The sequence below is a fragment of the Garra rufa genome, chromosome 15 (assembly GCF_049309525.1).
Source record: "Garra rufa chromosome 15, GarRuf1.0, whole genome shotgun sequence".
NCBI lineage: Eukaryota > Metazoa > Chordata > Actinopteri > Cypriniformes > Cyprinidae > Garra > Garra rufa.
Window position 1 is genome coordinate 35,926,487 of NC_133375.1, and position 12,056 is coordinate 35,938,542.

The following is a 12,056-nucleotide window of genomic DNA, read 5'->3' on the forward strand; positions in this document are numbered from 1 at the left end:
CACCCTCAGATTCCAGGGCCCGTATCCCTAAAGATTCTGAGAATCCTCTCAGAGAGCAACTTAACCTAAAAATTCCTTGCCAGGAGTTTTAGCTTAGAAGTGATTCCAGAACATTTTCAGTGAACTCTGAGCAAGGAATGGATGGAAAATCCTATCTTAGTGAGGAGGTGTGGTTGACCCCGTTGCTAGGTATGAGTCATCATTTCAAAAGCCGTGATTGGTTGATCCTACAAGTTTGATGAAAATGAACTTTTGGTGATAATGAGCAAAGGATGTACCCTCAAATCAATAAACATAATTATACACTCTAATCTTATGCAGACTGTAATTGTAAATAATATTTCACATTCAAGAAAATATCTGGAAAATGAATAGTAAGCTGTAGGGGTTATAGCCTAACATTAGAATCTAAAATACGTGAAAACTTAAGCTCATTACACCCTGTTCAAATAATGATTTGTGTCTTATTTGCTCATATTAATATCCTAGCTGGCATATTTTGTACTTTCACTCCCATATGGACCCCATTGAAAACAAGATGGCCTATCTCAAGGGGCTGTCCTTAATGAAGTAGAAATTGCAACGTTACAACTCAGTGTGGTCTTAACGAGGGTAACACGGCACAGCTTTTATCAATGTCTGTGATTACTTTCTTCTCCGGTGTAATAGCGTTGTGGCATCGAGTTGGTGAAGTAATTGCATCTCTAAGGAGATCCACCACAAACATGATTCCTGCACGATCCAATCTGTAGCGTCTCAATAATTCCCTGTCATCCAGTGTTTGCAGGACATCTCTCCTGCCTCCTCTGTTGGCCATTTTGTGCAGCTGCTTAGGGGAACTCCTAAGCCACTAAAAGTCCTCTTCCCTGCTCTTAGCAGATCTTGCCTTAGGAGCCCTTTTAAGCGCTAGGAATCTTGAGGAATAGCTTTTATATTAACTGGGATTTTCGTGTCACTTTTAGGGGAAATTCTAAGAAAACGTCATGACTCTGAGAATTTTCTTAGAATTTGGCTGCTAGGAGCCACTTTTTGCACAAAAATTCTTTAGGGATACGGGCCCAGATTTTAAAATAGTTGTAGCTCGGGCAAATATTGTTATATCCTAGCAAAGCATACATCAATGGAAAGCTTATTTATTCAGCTTAATTTATATGCCTGGTTTTGTGGACCAGGGTCACAAATATTTATGAAAAGCATTGGATATTTAAAAATATATCACCTTCTTTGAAAACAGTACTTTTGTAACTAGCAACTTTTCACAAGTATAGCTTGGCTGTAGTTTAACTAATGGCTAGTAGCTTCCCTAACACTAGTTACCACTGTTACATAACCAAGGTTAAATTGTAGTACAGGTATAACGATTCTGTTTACCCCGCACAGGGTTCACACATGTAATGAGAAGCACTAAAGAAAGAAAGCGGGTCCACACCTTTCCTGTTGACTTCACCCCCTTCCACACACAGAAGTAAACCATCACCCACACGGCCATAAGACACAGCATCAGTTCCCAGTTAATAACGCCTGGCTCATCCAGCCCATCAGAGATGTTCAGAACCTTGTTCCTGGGATGGAAAAGAAAACATTCATGAATAAAAGCAATGTATTACACTCACAAAGCAGTTTTTATTTTAATCTATAATTTAAAAGCAATGACTTTCCAGACCTGTATTGTCTACTGTCACTTAAGGCATTAAAACTAACCATGGGCCACTTTGAATGGTCAACAGATGAGCTTTAAATCTAACCAATAATAGGAAAAAAACTCACACATGGATTCAAGCTTGTACAGGCAGGACCACATGAGCAAACGTAACAGTTAACCATAACATAACAAAGAAAGCAATGTTTGTTAACTAAACACATTAATCTTGTCACGACTTTATGTAAAAGTGGGTGGTGAAAGGCATTTTAAATACTTTGTTTTGTAAGAAATGAACTGCGACTGTAAAAGGTGATCACTCACTCCCAGAATTCAATAATAGGGGAACGCCCATTGGCGAGCTCTTCGCACGTCAGGTTGCCGAATGTGGAGTTGCCAACGGTGCCGTTATGGCAGTCGCTGTGGCGGAAGATCTCGATGCAGTTTTCGGTGTTCCACGGGTTGTCGCAGGTGGACCAGGGCAGCGTGGAATTGAAGGACTTTATTAAGTAGTAGAAACCCCAGGCGAGTACCATGATGTAGTACGTGTTACAGAAGAACACAATCACCATGGAGGCGTAGCCAAGTCCTAAAACAAACCAGTAAAACACAAATTAAATATAAACTCCTTTAGGTGTACAGTATCTCTTATGTAGCATGTGCTGATGAATCATGCATTAAAGCAGCAAACAGAGCCAAATCTGATTTCATGTCTTTGAACTTTAAAAAAAAGCAAGGACACACTGAAGGGCATTCATTGAAGTTCTATACCGTCCGAATAACGTATTTGCATCAGGTTTTAAAAAAGACAGTGCTGCTTTTCAAATAAAACCTGCTGCAGTTTGTGTCAATAATGTGAATCAAAGAACAAAAGAAACAGAAATCACTCACTGCTCCGCTTGAATCAAAATGAATAGTTTATGTATATACAATTTTGTAATTTATGTGAAAATTGCTTTAAGTTCATTTAAAATTAACAGTTGTTGTTATATGTACTAAGCCTATCAAATGTTAAAAATAATGGCTTTTATTCATACTATAATGCTGAATGGCAATAATTAATGGCTAGAATTGAGGGAAAAATTCATTTAGTAGCAACAATAGTAGTAGTATTGGTATCAATGATACTGGTCTTGGTAAAAAGCCGCCATTAAAGACGTATTTAAATTAGGACTGTCGAACGATTAATAATGATTAATTGTGATTAATCGCATCCAAAATAAAAGTTTGTGTTTATATAATAAATGTGTGTACTTATTTATTATGCATATATAAATACACACACGAAAAAAATTTCGTTTTGGATTAATCATTTAAAATATACCAACTTTATGTCGTTTCTACATTAATTTAGAGATTCAATGTGAAATAATGAAAAATATAAATATATTACATTAATATGCGATTAATCGTGATTAATTACAGAAAATGTGCACTTTGAATTTTCTTTTTTAGCACTAATACAAACACACACAAACACATATAAAATATATAAAATGTTACATTACAATATTTAAATGTGTCAATTTATTAATATAATATAATGTAATATAATATACACATGTGCAGTGCTTAAAGGGATAACATTAAAAAGCATCACAGCTTAAGAAAAGTAATGCAATGCATAAAGATGGAGAGCAAACCTTTAAAAAGAGGTGCAATGTTCCACACATTGATGCTTCCAGCCTTCATAAACTGACCCAGCGCAATCTCCAGGAAGAATATCGGAATGCCTCCCAGAAATATGAATAACACATAAGGAATGAGGAACACTCCTGTGAAACACAGAAATAAAGAAAGACGGAGAGTGATGTTAAAGACAACATGGAACCACAATCACAAACCATGTTAAGTGTGATGCATTTAGATGAAAGATTAGGAATAATTGTTCAAATGAGATGCATTGATGAATCAATCAGTTTTAAAGTGAACTGGGTCAATTGTGAAGGTCAAACACTTAATATGATTGCAAAATAAGTACATTTTCCATTCATTTTTAGTCACAAGGTCTCATAAAGCACCAATAAAACAATAACTAGAAACATAAACTTAAGTCTTATGATGTATCCAATGCCAATTAACCCCAAAAACACAGAATATTGGATTTTACACATCTTTAAAGTTTATTTTAAGGAAATTATCTTCTATTTGTGCACAATGTCTTCAAACGCTGGCACGCCACTTAGGATTGGACTGCCGCTGGCCACATTAGCATTCATCATGCGGTCTGTGCGGCAGCACACCGACGCGTCGGCAGCAATAAACCTTCGCTCGACTGATCTGAGATTGACAGCCACAGGAGCAGCTTAGAGAGGGGGTTGGTCGCCGGTGTGATGCAGATTATCCACTGAAAACCGTGCTGGCGTGCTCAGTGAAAGTCTTGATGATGTCACCTGTCACTCATGGGCTGCGGGGGAGGATGTCCGCGTGCGATGGCGGAAAAAAGAGAGATACAATGGAAAAAAAGGCAGAGTGAAAACCGGCATGCCGTTATTCAAAGTGACACGCTTACATAAGGCTGTCTCTGCAGGCTAGCCGGCTACAGCCAAACGCAAGCGAGATAATCTAAGAAAAATACAAGCAAAACAACCCCTGCTGATAATTTAAAAACACTGATATGAATGAAGTGTCTTATTTAGGAGCACTGGCCGGTCTCCATTCAGAAAACAACAGCTTTTGTTGGACTCGTGACTCAGAAAGAAGCCTTTTGATGAACTGCCTACAGAAGGAAGCACCGAACACAATGCGCTGCACTGACCGCTCTGCGAAGCCATGATAAATAGCTGCTACGTGAGGCTATTTTCTCTGCGAAAAAGGCAAATATGCATATGTGGGCTTGTGTCGGGCTGATTTGCAAACAAAAAAGGATGCCAGAGCAATGCTCTGCGAGCAGATGATGCATGAGAATGTGACTGCGGGTCAATGCGAGAACACGTACACACACTAGAGCGGAATAAGAACAAGCGTGACTCACACACACACACATACAGAGGCTTGCGCATACTGCAGTGGCTGACGTCGTGAGCGTGGAGCACTTGACTCTGTATCGGCGGGTGCTCATTATAGACTTTTGGAAAAGTGCGGAATCTTTTCAGCTCTTTTTGTTGTAGTGCATAAGAGCTTGCATTTCATTGCTAATGGTGTCTAGAGATCAAATTCAAAAAGGAAGTAGGTACAGCAGAGGAACAGTGCTTTATCTTCCCAGATGTTGGGACTAGATGTGATACTAACACATTTTGATGTGCCATTTTCATCTGGAAGATGTCATTTTTATAGGGCCCTATGATATGCCGAATCCAGTCACAAAAACAGAATTTACTGTATAAAGTGGAATGTAACAGAATTTGCCAAGTTTTGGACGGATAAATCAAAAGTAGGTCAGTACGGCTGAATCAAAAAGCCATATGGAATAGTGTTTGTGAACAGTAAGTCACAAAAATACTATTTAAATATGAAGTCTTCATGTTCTGACTGTGAATAGTGCACATGGCGCACGCAGTGTTTTTTATTTATGAGTTTATGAACAAACAATCTCTAGAACTGCTCTGAGTGTCACTTCATGAGGATTTTACCATTTATTTTGAGAAAAAAACTATTGTCATATCATATCCAATTAGAAACTTAAAGGTCTTCAGCGCAACCAGTCAAAATAAAAGTTTGGTTAACTTGAAGAAACTGTGACAAATATTATTCAGTGTAATGATAGTATTACTAGTAATAATAATTATTATTAAAAAATAAGGAAATAAAAAAAAAATTACCAGAATTTTTTTTCTGAAATAAAAAAATAAAATAAAATAATAAAAAAAATTTATATATAAAATCAATTAATTAGAGATGCTTTTGATTATTACAATTTGATCAAACCATTAAAATAGAATCCAGTACATAATAAAAAACACAGTATTTGGTATAAAAAATTAACAAATATATAAATAAAACAAACAAAAAAAATCATAGGGACCTAAAAATGCAATTTATGTTAAACTTTTAATAAATTGCTGTTAAATTGATTTCAATTAATTAGACGTTTTTGATTAATAAAATTTTAATGTAACCATTAAAACAGAGTAGAAAAGTTTAAACAGGAAAAAAAAAAAAAATGGAAACCAGAAATATAAAAACTACTAAATACTAAAAGTGTAACTTGAGAAAAAATTAAATTCATAGGGATTTCATATGGCCCTATTTTTAGCATGTTCATTTAACCGCAACATGTTACTAATATTTTAAATCATAAATTTTTTATGATTTAGAATACTGTATGATCCTGTAAAAACAGCGCTATTGTTAAATATTATTACAATTTGAAATAGTTGTTTTCTATTTTAATATAAATATTTTAATATTTTAAAAATGTAATTTATTCCTGCGATGCAAAAAATAAAATAAAAAATTACATCATTACTCTAGTCTTCAGTGTCACATGATCCTTGAGAAATCGTTCTAATATGCTGATTTGCTGCTCAAGATAAATGTTTTCATATTTTCAGTGTAAAAACAGTTGTGCTGCTTAATATTTTTTGTAGAAACCATACTACACAGTTTTTTGTAGGATTCTGTGATGAATAGACTACAAAAGAACAGCATTTATTTGAAATGGAAAACTTTTGCAATATTATAAATGTCTTTACTGTCACTTTTAATCAGTGTAATGCATCCTTTCAGAATAAAAGCATTCATTTCTTTAAAATAACAATAAAATATGTTAATATGCTGGGTGTTAAGTTAAACTCTGATCAAATTTAAAGCAGCATGCATCAATAAAAAGTGTTTTCTAATCTACTGAGCTCTAGTGAATACTTCTAATGTAATGTATTTTTTTATATGATATACTTGATTCAGACTGGCCAGTCACAACACTGAGTGTCCAGATATGTCTGATATAATAACTGTTGCCCATAGCAATGCTATATGTGTCACTGCCTACTTATGCTTCCAACATAGCTGTGCTGTCTAGTCTCTTTGCAGCCTCATAATAGCTAATAAAACAATATTTACATCCATATATTTATTTATTTGCTAAGCAACCACATAATTCTCAGTAACGTTCAGTCAGCGTCTCACTATAACAAAATAAACCCCCTGAGTTTATTTTATGATAATGATTGTACACTGACCGCACATTATCCCATTAACATTTACCAGCTCACGACTAGACAGCCACCTCAGGTGTGGTGAAAATATGCTAAGCTTTCTATTCTGGATGAGCTAAAAATGCAATGGGAGTTAGAGATCGCCTGAATCCTGTTTGCAGAGTGTGCAGCATGAAGCCCAGCTGAGCAGTTCACGTTATCCTGTGAAGCACAAACGAGAAGCGCTTCCACTGAAAACAAGCAGAACTGATTGGGTTCTTGGGTGATGAGGGAAGGCTATAAATATAGATTCCCACACCTCCCCCCTACACAACAGATGGATATGGACGCTCTGTTAACACATATGGCTTAGTCTATTCTGAAACCAATGACATTGTCTTCATGCATCACCAGGTGAAAATTAACTGGTCTCCAGCATAAGTATGTACTAGCTAAGATGGCTATCACCGCATGCTTTCAAAGTACAAAACGATATACAGCAAAGTAGCATTATGAATTGAACTTGCATAACCTTTCTCTTGCACAATTTTCATATGGATGATTAATACTTCAAAAACTCAACTGTGCGAAACACTTCTTGTTTCCTGTAACTTCAACCACACCTTGCTTTTTTTTATTATTTGTCACCTGCTGGAACAAACCTGATTGGTTCAGATTGTAAAATCGTTACGGTGGTATCTTCCAGGTAAATGAATTTCCTAATTCACATAACCGCCATGCCTTGAGAGAAAATGTATACTGTACATATAAACTTCAGTGCACTACACTATTACACCTCTATAGCAACAACAATATTTCCAGCATACTGAAACCCTACAAAGATAAACTGACAGAATATGAATACACCACGACTGAACCCTAAAGCACCCACGGTTATGCCCCAGTCAGAAAAAGGGGATTAAAAGATTAACAGACGCTCTTCTTAATCGCCCGTCCACGTGGAGCGAGGAACTGATGTCAGTCAGGCAAGACGCCAACATGTCCTGCTGTGCTGGCATCACTGGCCTTCTCATGCCTTCCCATTGAGAAGCAGACTCATTAAAACAGAGCTCGCTTTAAAATGTCATTTGAATATGGGAATTTTAAACTAAGCCATTTTGTAGGCTTATTAATGTCGGAAATTAAATTTAGATGTTTGGCTATATACATGCAACTGGATAAAAAGTATAATATATGGTATATTTATAATTACTTTACCCATTTATGCACTATACACTACCAGTCAAAAGTTTCTGAACAGTAAGATTTTCAATGTCTCTTTCAATGGCTCACCAAGCCTGCATTTATTTAATGCGAAGTAGAGCAAAAGCAGTACAATTTTGAAATATTTTTTCCATTTAAAATAATTTCTTTCTGAATATATTTTAATAAATTATTAAACATTATTTATTAAATAATGCAATTTATTATTGTAATTTCGAAGCTGAATTTTTAGCATCATTAATCAAGTTATAAGATCCTTCAGAAATCACTCTAATATTATGATTTGCTGCTAATAAAACAAAAAAAATTATTATTATTATTATTAAGTTAAAAACAGATGAGTAGATTTTTTCAGGTTTCTTTAAAGAATATAAAGTAAAAGAACTGCATTTATATGAAAGAGAAATCTGTTGTAATCAACTTTGATCAATTTAAAGCATCCTTGCTAAATAAAATTATTAATCTTTATTCAAAAAATTATACTGACTTCAAGTTTTTCTATGGAATATTGTATAATGCTACAAAAGCCTTTTATTTCAGATAAATGCTGATCTTTGGATCTTTCTATTTATTAAAGAATCCTAAACAAATGTACTCAACTGTTTTAAAAATATTAATAATAATAATAAAATGTATAAAGTTTCTTTAACAGCAAATCAGCATATTAGAATGATTTTTGAAGAATCATGTGACGCTGAAGACTGGAGTAATGATGCTGAAAATGTAGATTTATTCGCACAAATAAATTACATTTTAAAATATATTCATATAGAAAACATTTTTATTTTAAACAGTAAATATATTTTTTAATTTTACTGTTTTTGCTGTACTTTGAATCAAATAAATGAAGACTTGGTGAGCGGAAGAGACTTCTTAAAAAAGCAAAAAATATTACTGTTCAAAAGCTTTTAAAATAAATTATTTTATTTATAATATAAATGTTTATCCATAGTAGGCTTATTTTATTAATGTCATACATATAACATTTTTCTGTAAATATACTGTATACATTCATATATGTGACCCTGGACCACAAAACCAGTCTTAAGTCGCTGGGGTATATTTGTAGCAATAGCCAAAAATACATTGCATGGGTCAAAATTTTAGATTTTTCTTTTATGCCAAAAATCATTAAGAAATTAAGTAAAGATCATGTTCCATGAAGATTTTTTGTAAAATTCCTACTGTAAATATATCAAATGTAATTTTTGATTTGTAAAATGCATTGTTAAGAACTTTGGACAACTTTAAAGGTGATTTTCTCAGTATTTTGATTTTTTTGCACCCTCAGATTCCAGATTTTCAAATAGATGTGTCTCGGTCAAATATTGTTCTATCCTAACAAACTATGCATCAATAGAAAGCTTATTTATTGAGCTTTCATATGATGTATAAATCTCAGTTTTGTAAAATTTTACCTTATGACTGGTTTTGTGGTCCAGGGTCACATATGAAAACAAATCACAAAAAATAAATAGTCTATATATATATATATATATATATATATGATTTATTGAAATAAATCTAATTTTCTGTATGCGTATGCTGTAAATGCAACATGGTATCACGTTTCTTAAAACGTGACATTTTCTCTACAAAAAATATATTTTTTTAATACCTGGATGATAAAACAATCTGCTTGCTTTGTGTGCTCAAGCACAATAACAATACCAGACAGTTATTAAAATGTGTCACAGTGCTAAAATTAGAGTATGGGAGATTTCAGCTGGGCTGTGATACTGTACTGCAGATCCAGCACTCAAGGACAGGTAGAGGGCTTTACTGCAGAGATCATAAATCTACTGACTATGTGGCCACCGTTCTGTTCAGCTTGGCCTCTCTTAACTCTGATGCACCGCTACACAATGCTGCAAAAACAGCCAGTAACCTGGCAACAGAAAGTCTGGACCGTTACTGCGTCTACCAGTACATACTGTATATGCGTTAGTGACGGCAGAGCGTCAATCCCAGTAGCTCAATGAAAGATCTGTGACCTCAGATAGCGCAGAGTGAGCAGCTCACCAAAGTGAAGGCAGAGCTGTATAAAGAAACAGACAAGGCAGCTAATGTGATCTATGACCTCTATCATAAAATCTTACAGGAGACACTGAGTTATCAAGTAACACACTCTAAATTAATGCAGAGTAATAGAGTATGCAAAAGTTTAATACCTAGGGTTAGGGGTTTGTTTGATGTCCTTCTGTCTATGCAGGGTCAGAAAGCCCTCGAAATTGATCTAAAATATCTTAATTTGTGTTCAGAAGATGAATGAAGGTCTTAGAGGTTCGGAACATTAAATGCAGAATTTTCATTTTGGGTGAACTATCCTAAGTAAAGTTTTTAGTGGTTCTAACCTAAGCGAGCACTACAGATGAACACACATCAGGGCTCTCTTAACTTTAATTGGTTCACATCAAGAAGTTTAGACTGTTTTAATAGAATCTGAACTCTCTAAAGGGAATTCGGGAAATCAGCCAATCTTCAGTACAGGTGCGGAGAAACCTCTTGTCACGAGTGATTTGGCTAGGAATGAATTAGCAACATTGTATCAAAAGTCTCCAGATACAAACACCTCGAGTTAATGGAGGGACGCAGAGAAACACTTTTCTTTAGCAATTACTGCCATATATGTGACCCTGGACCACAAAACCAGTCTTTAACCAGTCAGGTTTGTTTGTAGCAATAGTCAACAATCCATTGTTTGGGTCAAAATTGTCATTTTTTCTTTTATGCCACAAATCACTAGGATATTAAGTAAAGATCATGTAAATTTCCTACCGTACATAGAACTTAATTTTTAATTAGTAATATACATTGCTAATAACTTCATTTGGACAACTTGAAAGGCGGTTTTCCTCATATTTGAGATTTTCAAAAAGTTGCATCTCTGCCAAATACTGTCCTATCCTAACAAAACATACATCAATGGAAAGCTGATTTATTCGGATGTATAAACCTCATGATGTATGAATATCATTTATAAAAATAAATACCCTTATGACTGGTTTTGTGGTCTAGGGTCACATATATTAATTTACTATTTAATGACCCTCATGTCGCTCCAAACCTGTATTACTTGCACTCTTGCATCGGTGTTGTTTTTAACTAAAACTACTAAAAATAATATTGCTTAATTGAAATAAAGCCAAAATCCAATAAAATATAAATATTAGATAAAAACAAAATAGAAATGTTGCCTTGTCATCAAACTGAAATAAAGTAATAAAATTACTAAAAAAAGAAATAGAATAAAATTAAAGCTGAATACAAACATATAACAATAACATATACATATATAATACGTGACCCTGGACCACAAAACCAGTCATAAGGTTAAATTTGACAAAACTGAGATTTATATATAAAGCTCAATAAATAAGCTTTCTATTGATGTATGGTTTGTTAGGATAGGACAATATTTGACTGAGATACGTCTATTTGAAATCAGAAATCTGAGGATGCAAAAGAATCAAAAAGACTGAGAAAATCACCTTTAAAGTTGTCCAAATTAGGTTCTTAACAATGCATATTACAAATCAAAAATTACATTTTGATATGTTTACAGTAGGAATTTTACAAAAAATCTTCATGGAACATGAACTTTACTTAATTTCTTAATGATTTTTGGCATAAAAGAAAAATCAAAAATTTTGACCCATGCAATGTATTTTTGGCTATTGCTACAAATATACCCCAGCGACTTAAGACTGGTTTTGTGGTCCAGGGTCACATATAAATAATATAACATAATAATATAAATAAATTATAAATGCATATAAAAAGACTCAAATTAAAACTGAAATATAAACAAGCTAATTAAAAATATTAATTAATGCTATGATAGCATACAATATTAAATTACTAAAAAAGGTCATTTTTGTCAAATGTTTTTAAACAGTAAGATTTTGAATTTTTTTAAAAGAAGTCTCTTTTGCTCACCAAGCCTGCATTTATTTGATCCAAAGTACAGAAAACAGTAACATTTAAAAATATGTTAACTGTTTAAATTAACAGCTTTCTATTTAATTATATCTTAAAATATAATTTAATCGTGATTTCAAAGCTGAATTTCTAGCATCATTACTCCAGTCACATGATCCTTCAGATATCATTCTAAT

The 12,056-nt window shown here is 33.8% G+C and overlaps 1 protein-coding gene across 1 annotated transcript in view; it reads right to left on the reverse strand.

The window, feature by feature from the left end:
* slc6a8 (solute carrier family 6 member 8) overlaps nucleotides 1–12,056 on the reverse strand; it is a 53,405-nt gene that overhangs the window by 33,972 nt on the left and 7,377 nt on the right. Inside the window, exons 2-4 of the mRNA XM_073819392.1 lie at nucleotides 3,283–3,414; nucleotides 1,964–2,228; nucleotides 1,430–1,562 (exon numbers count right to left, since the gene is read on the reverse strand). Coding sequence (XP_073675493.1) covers nucleotides 1,430–1,562; nucleotides 1,964–2,228; nucleotides 3,283–3,414 — 530 coding nt within the window. The remainder of the gene's footprint in view (nucleotides 1–1,429; nucleotides 1,563–1,963; nucleotides 2,229–3,282; nucleotides 3,415–12,056) is intronic.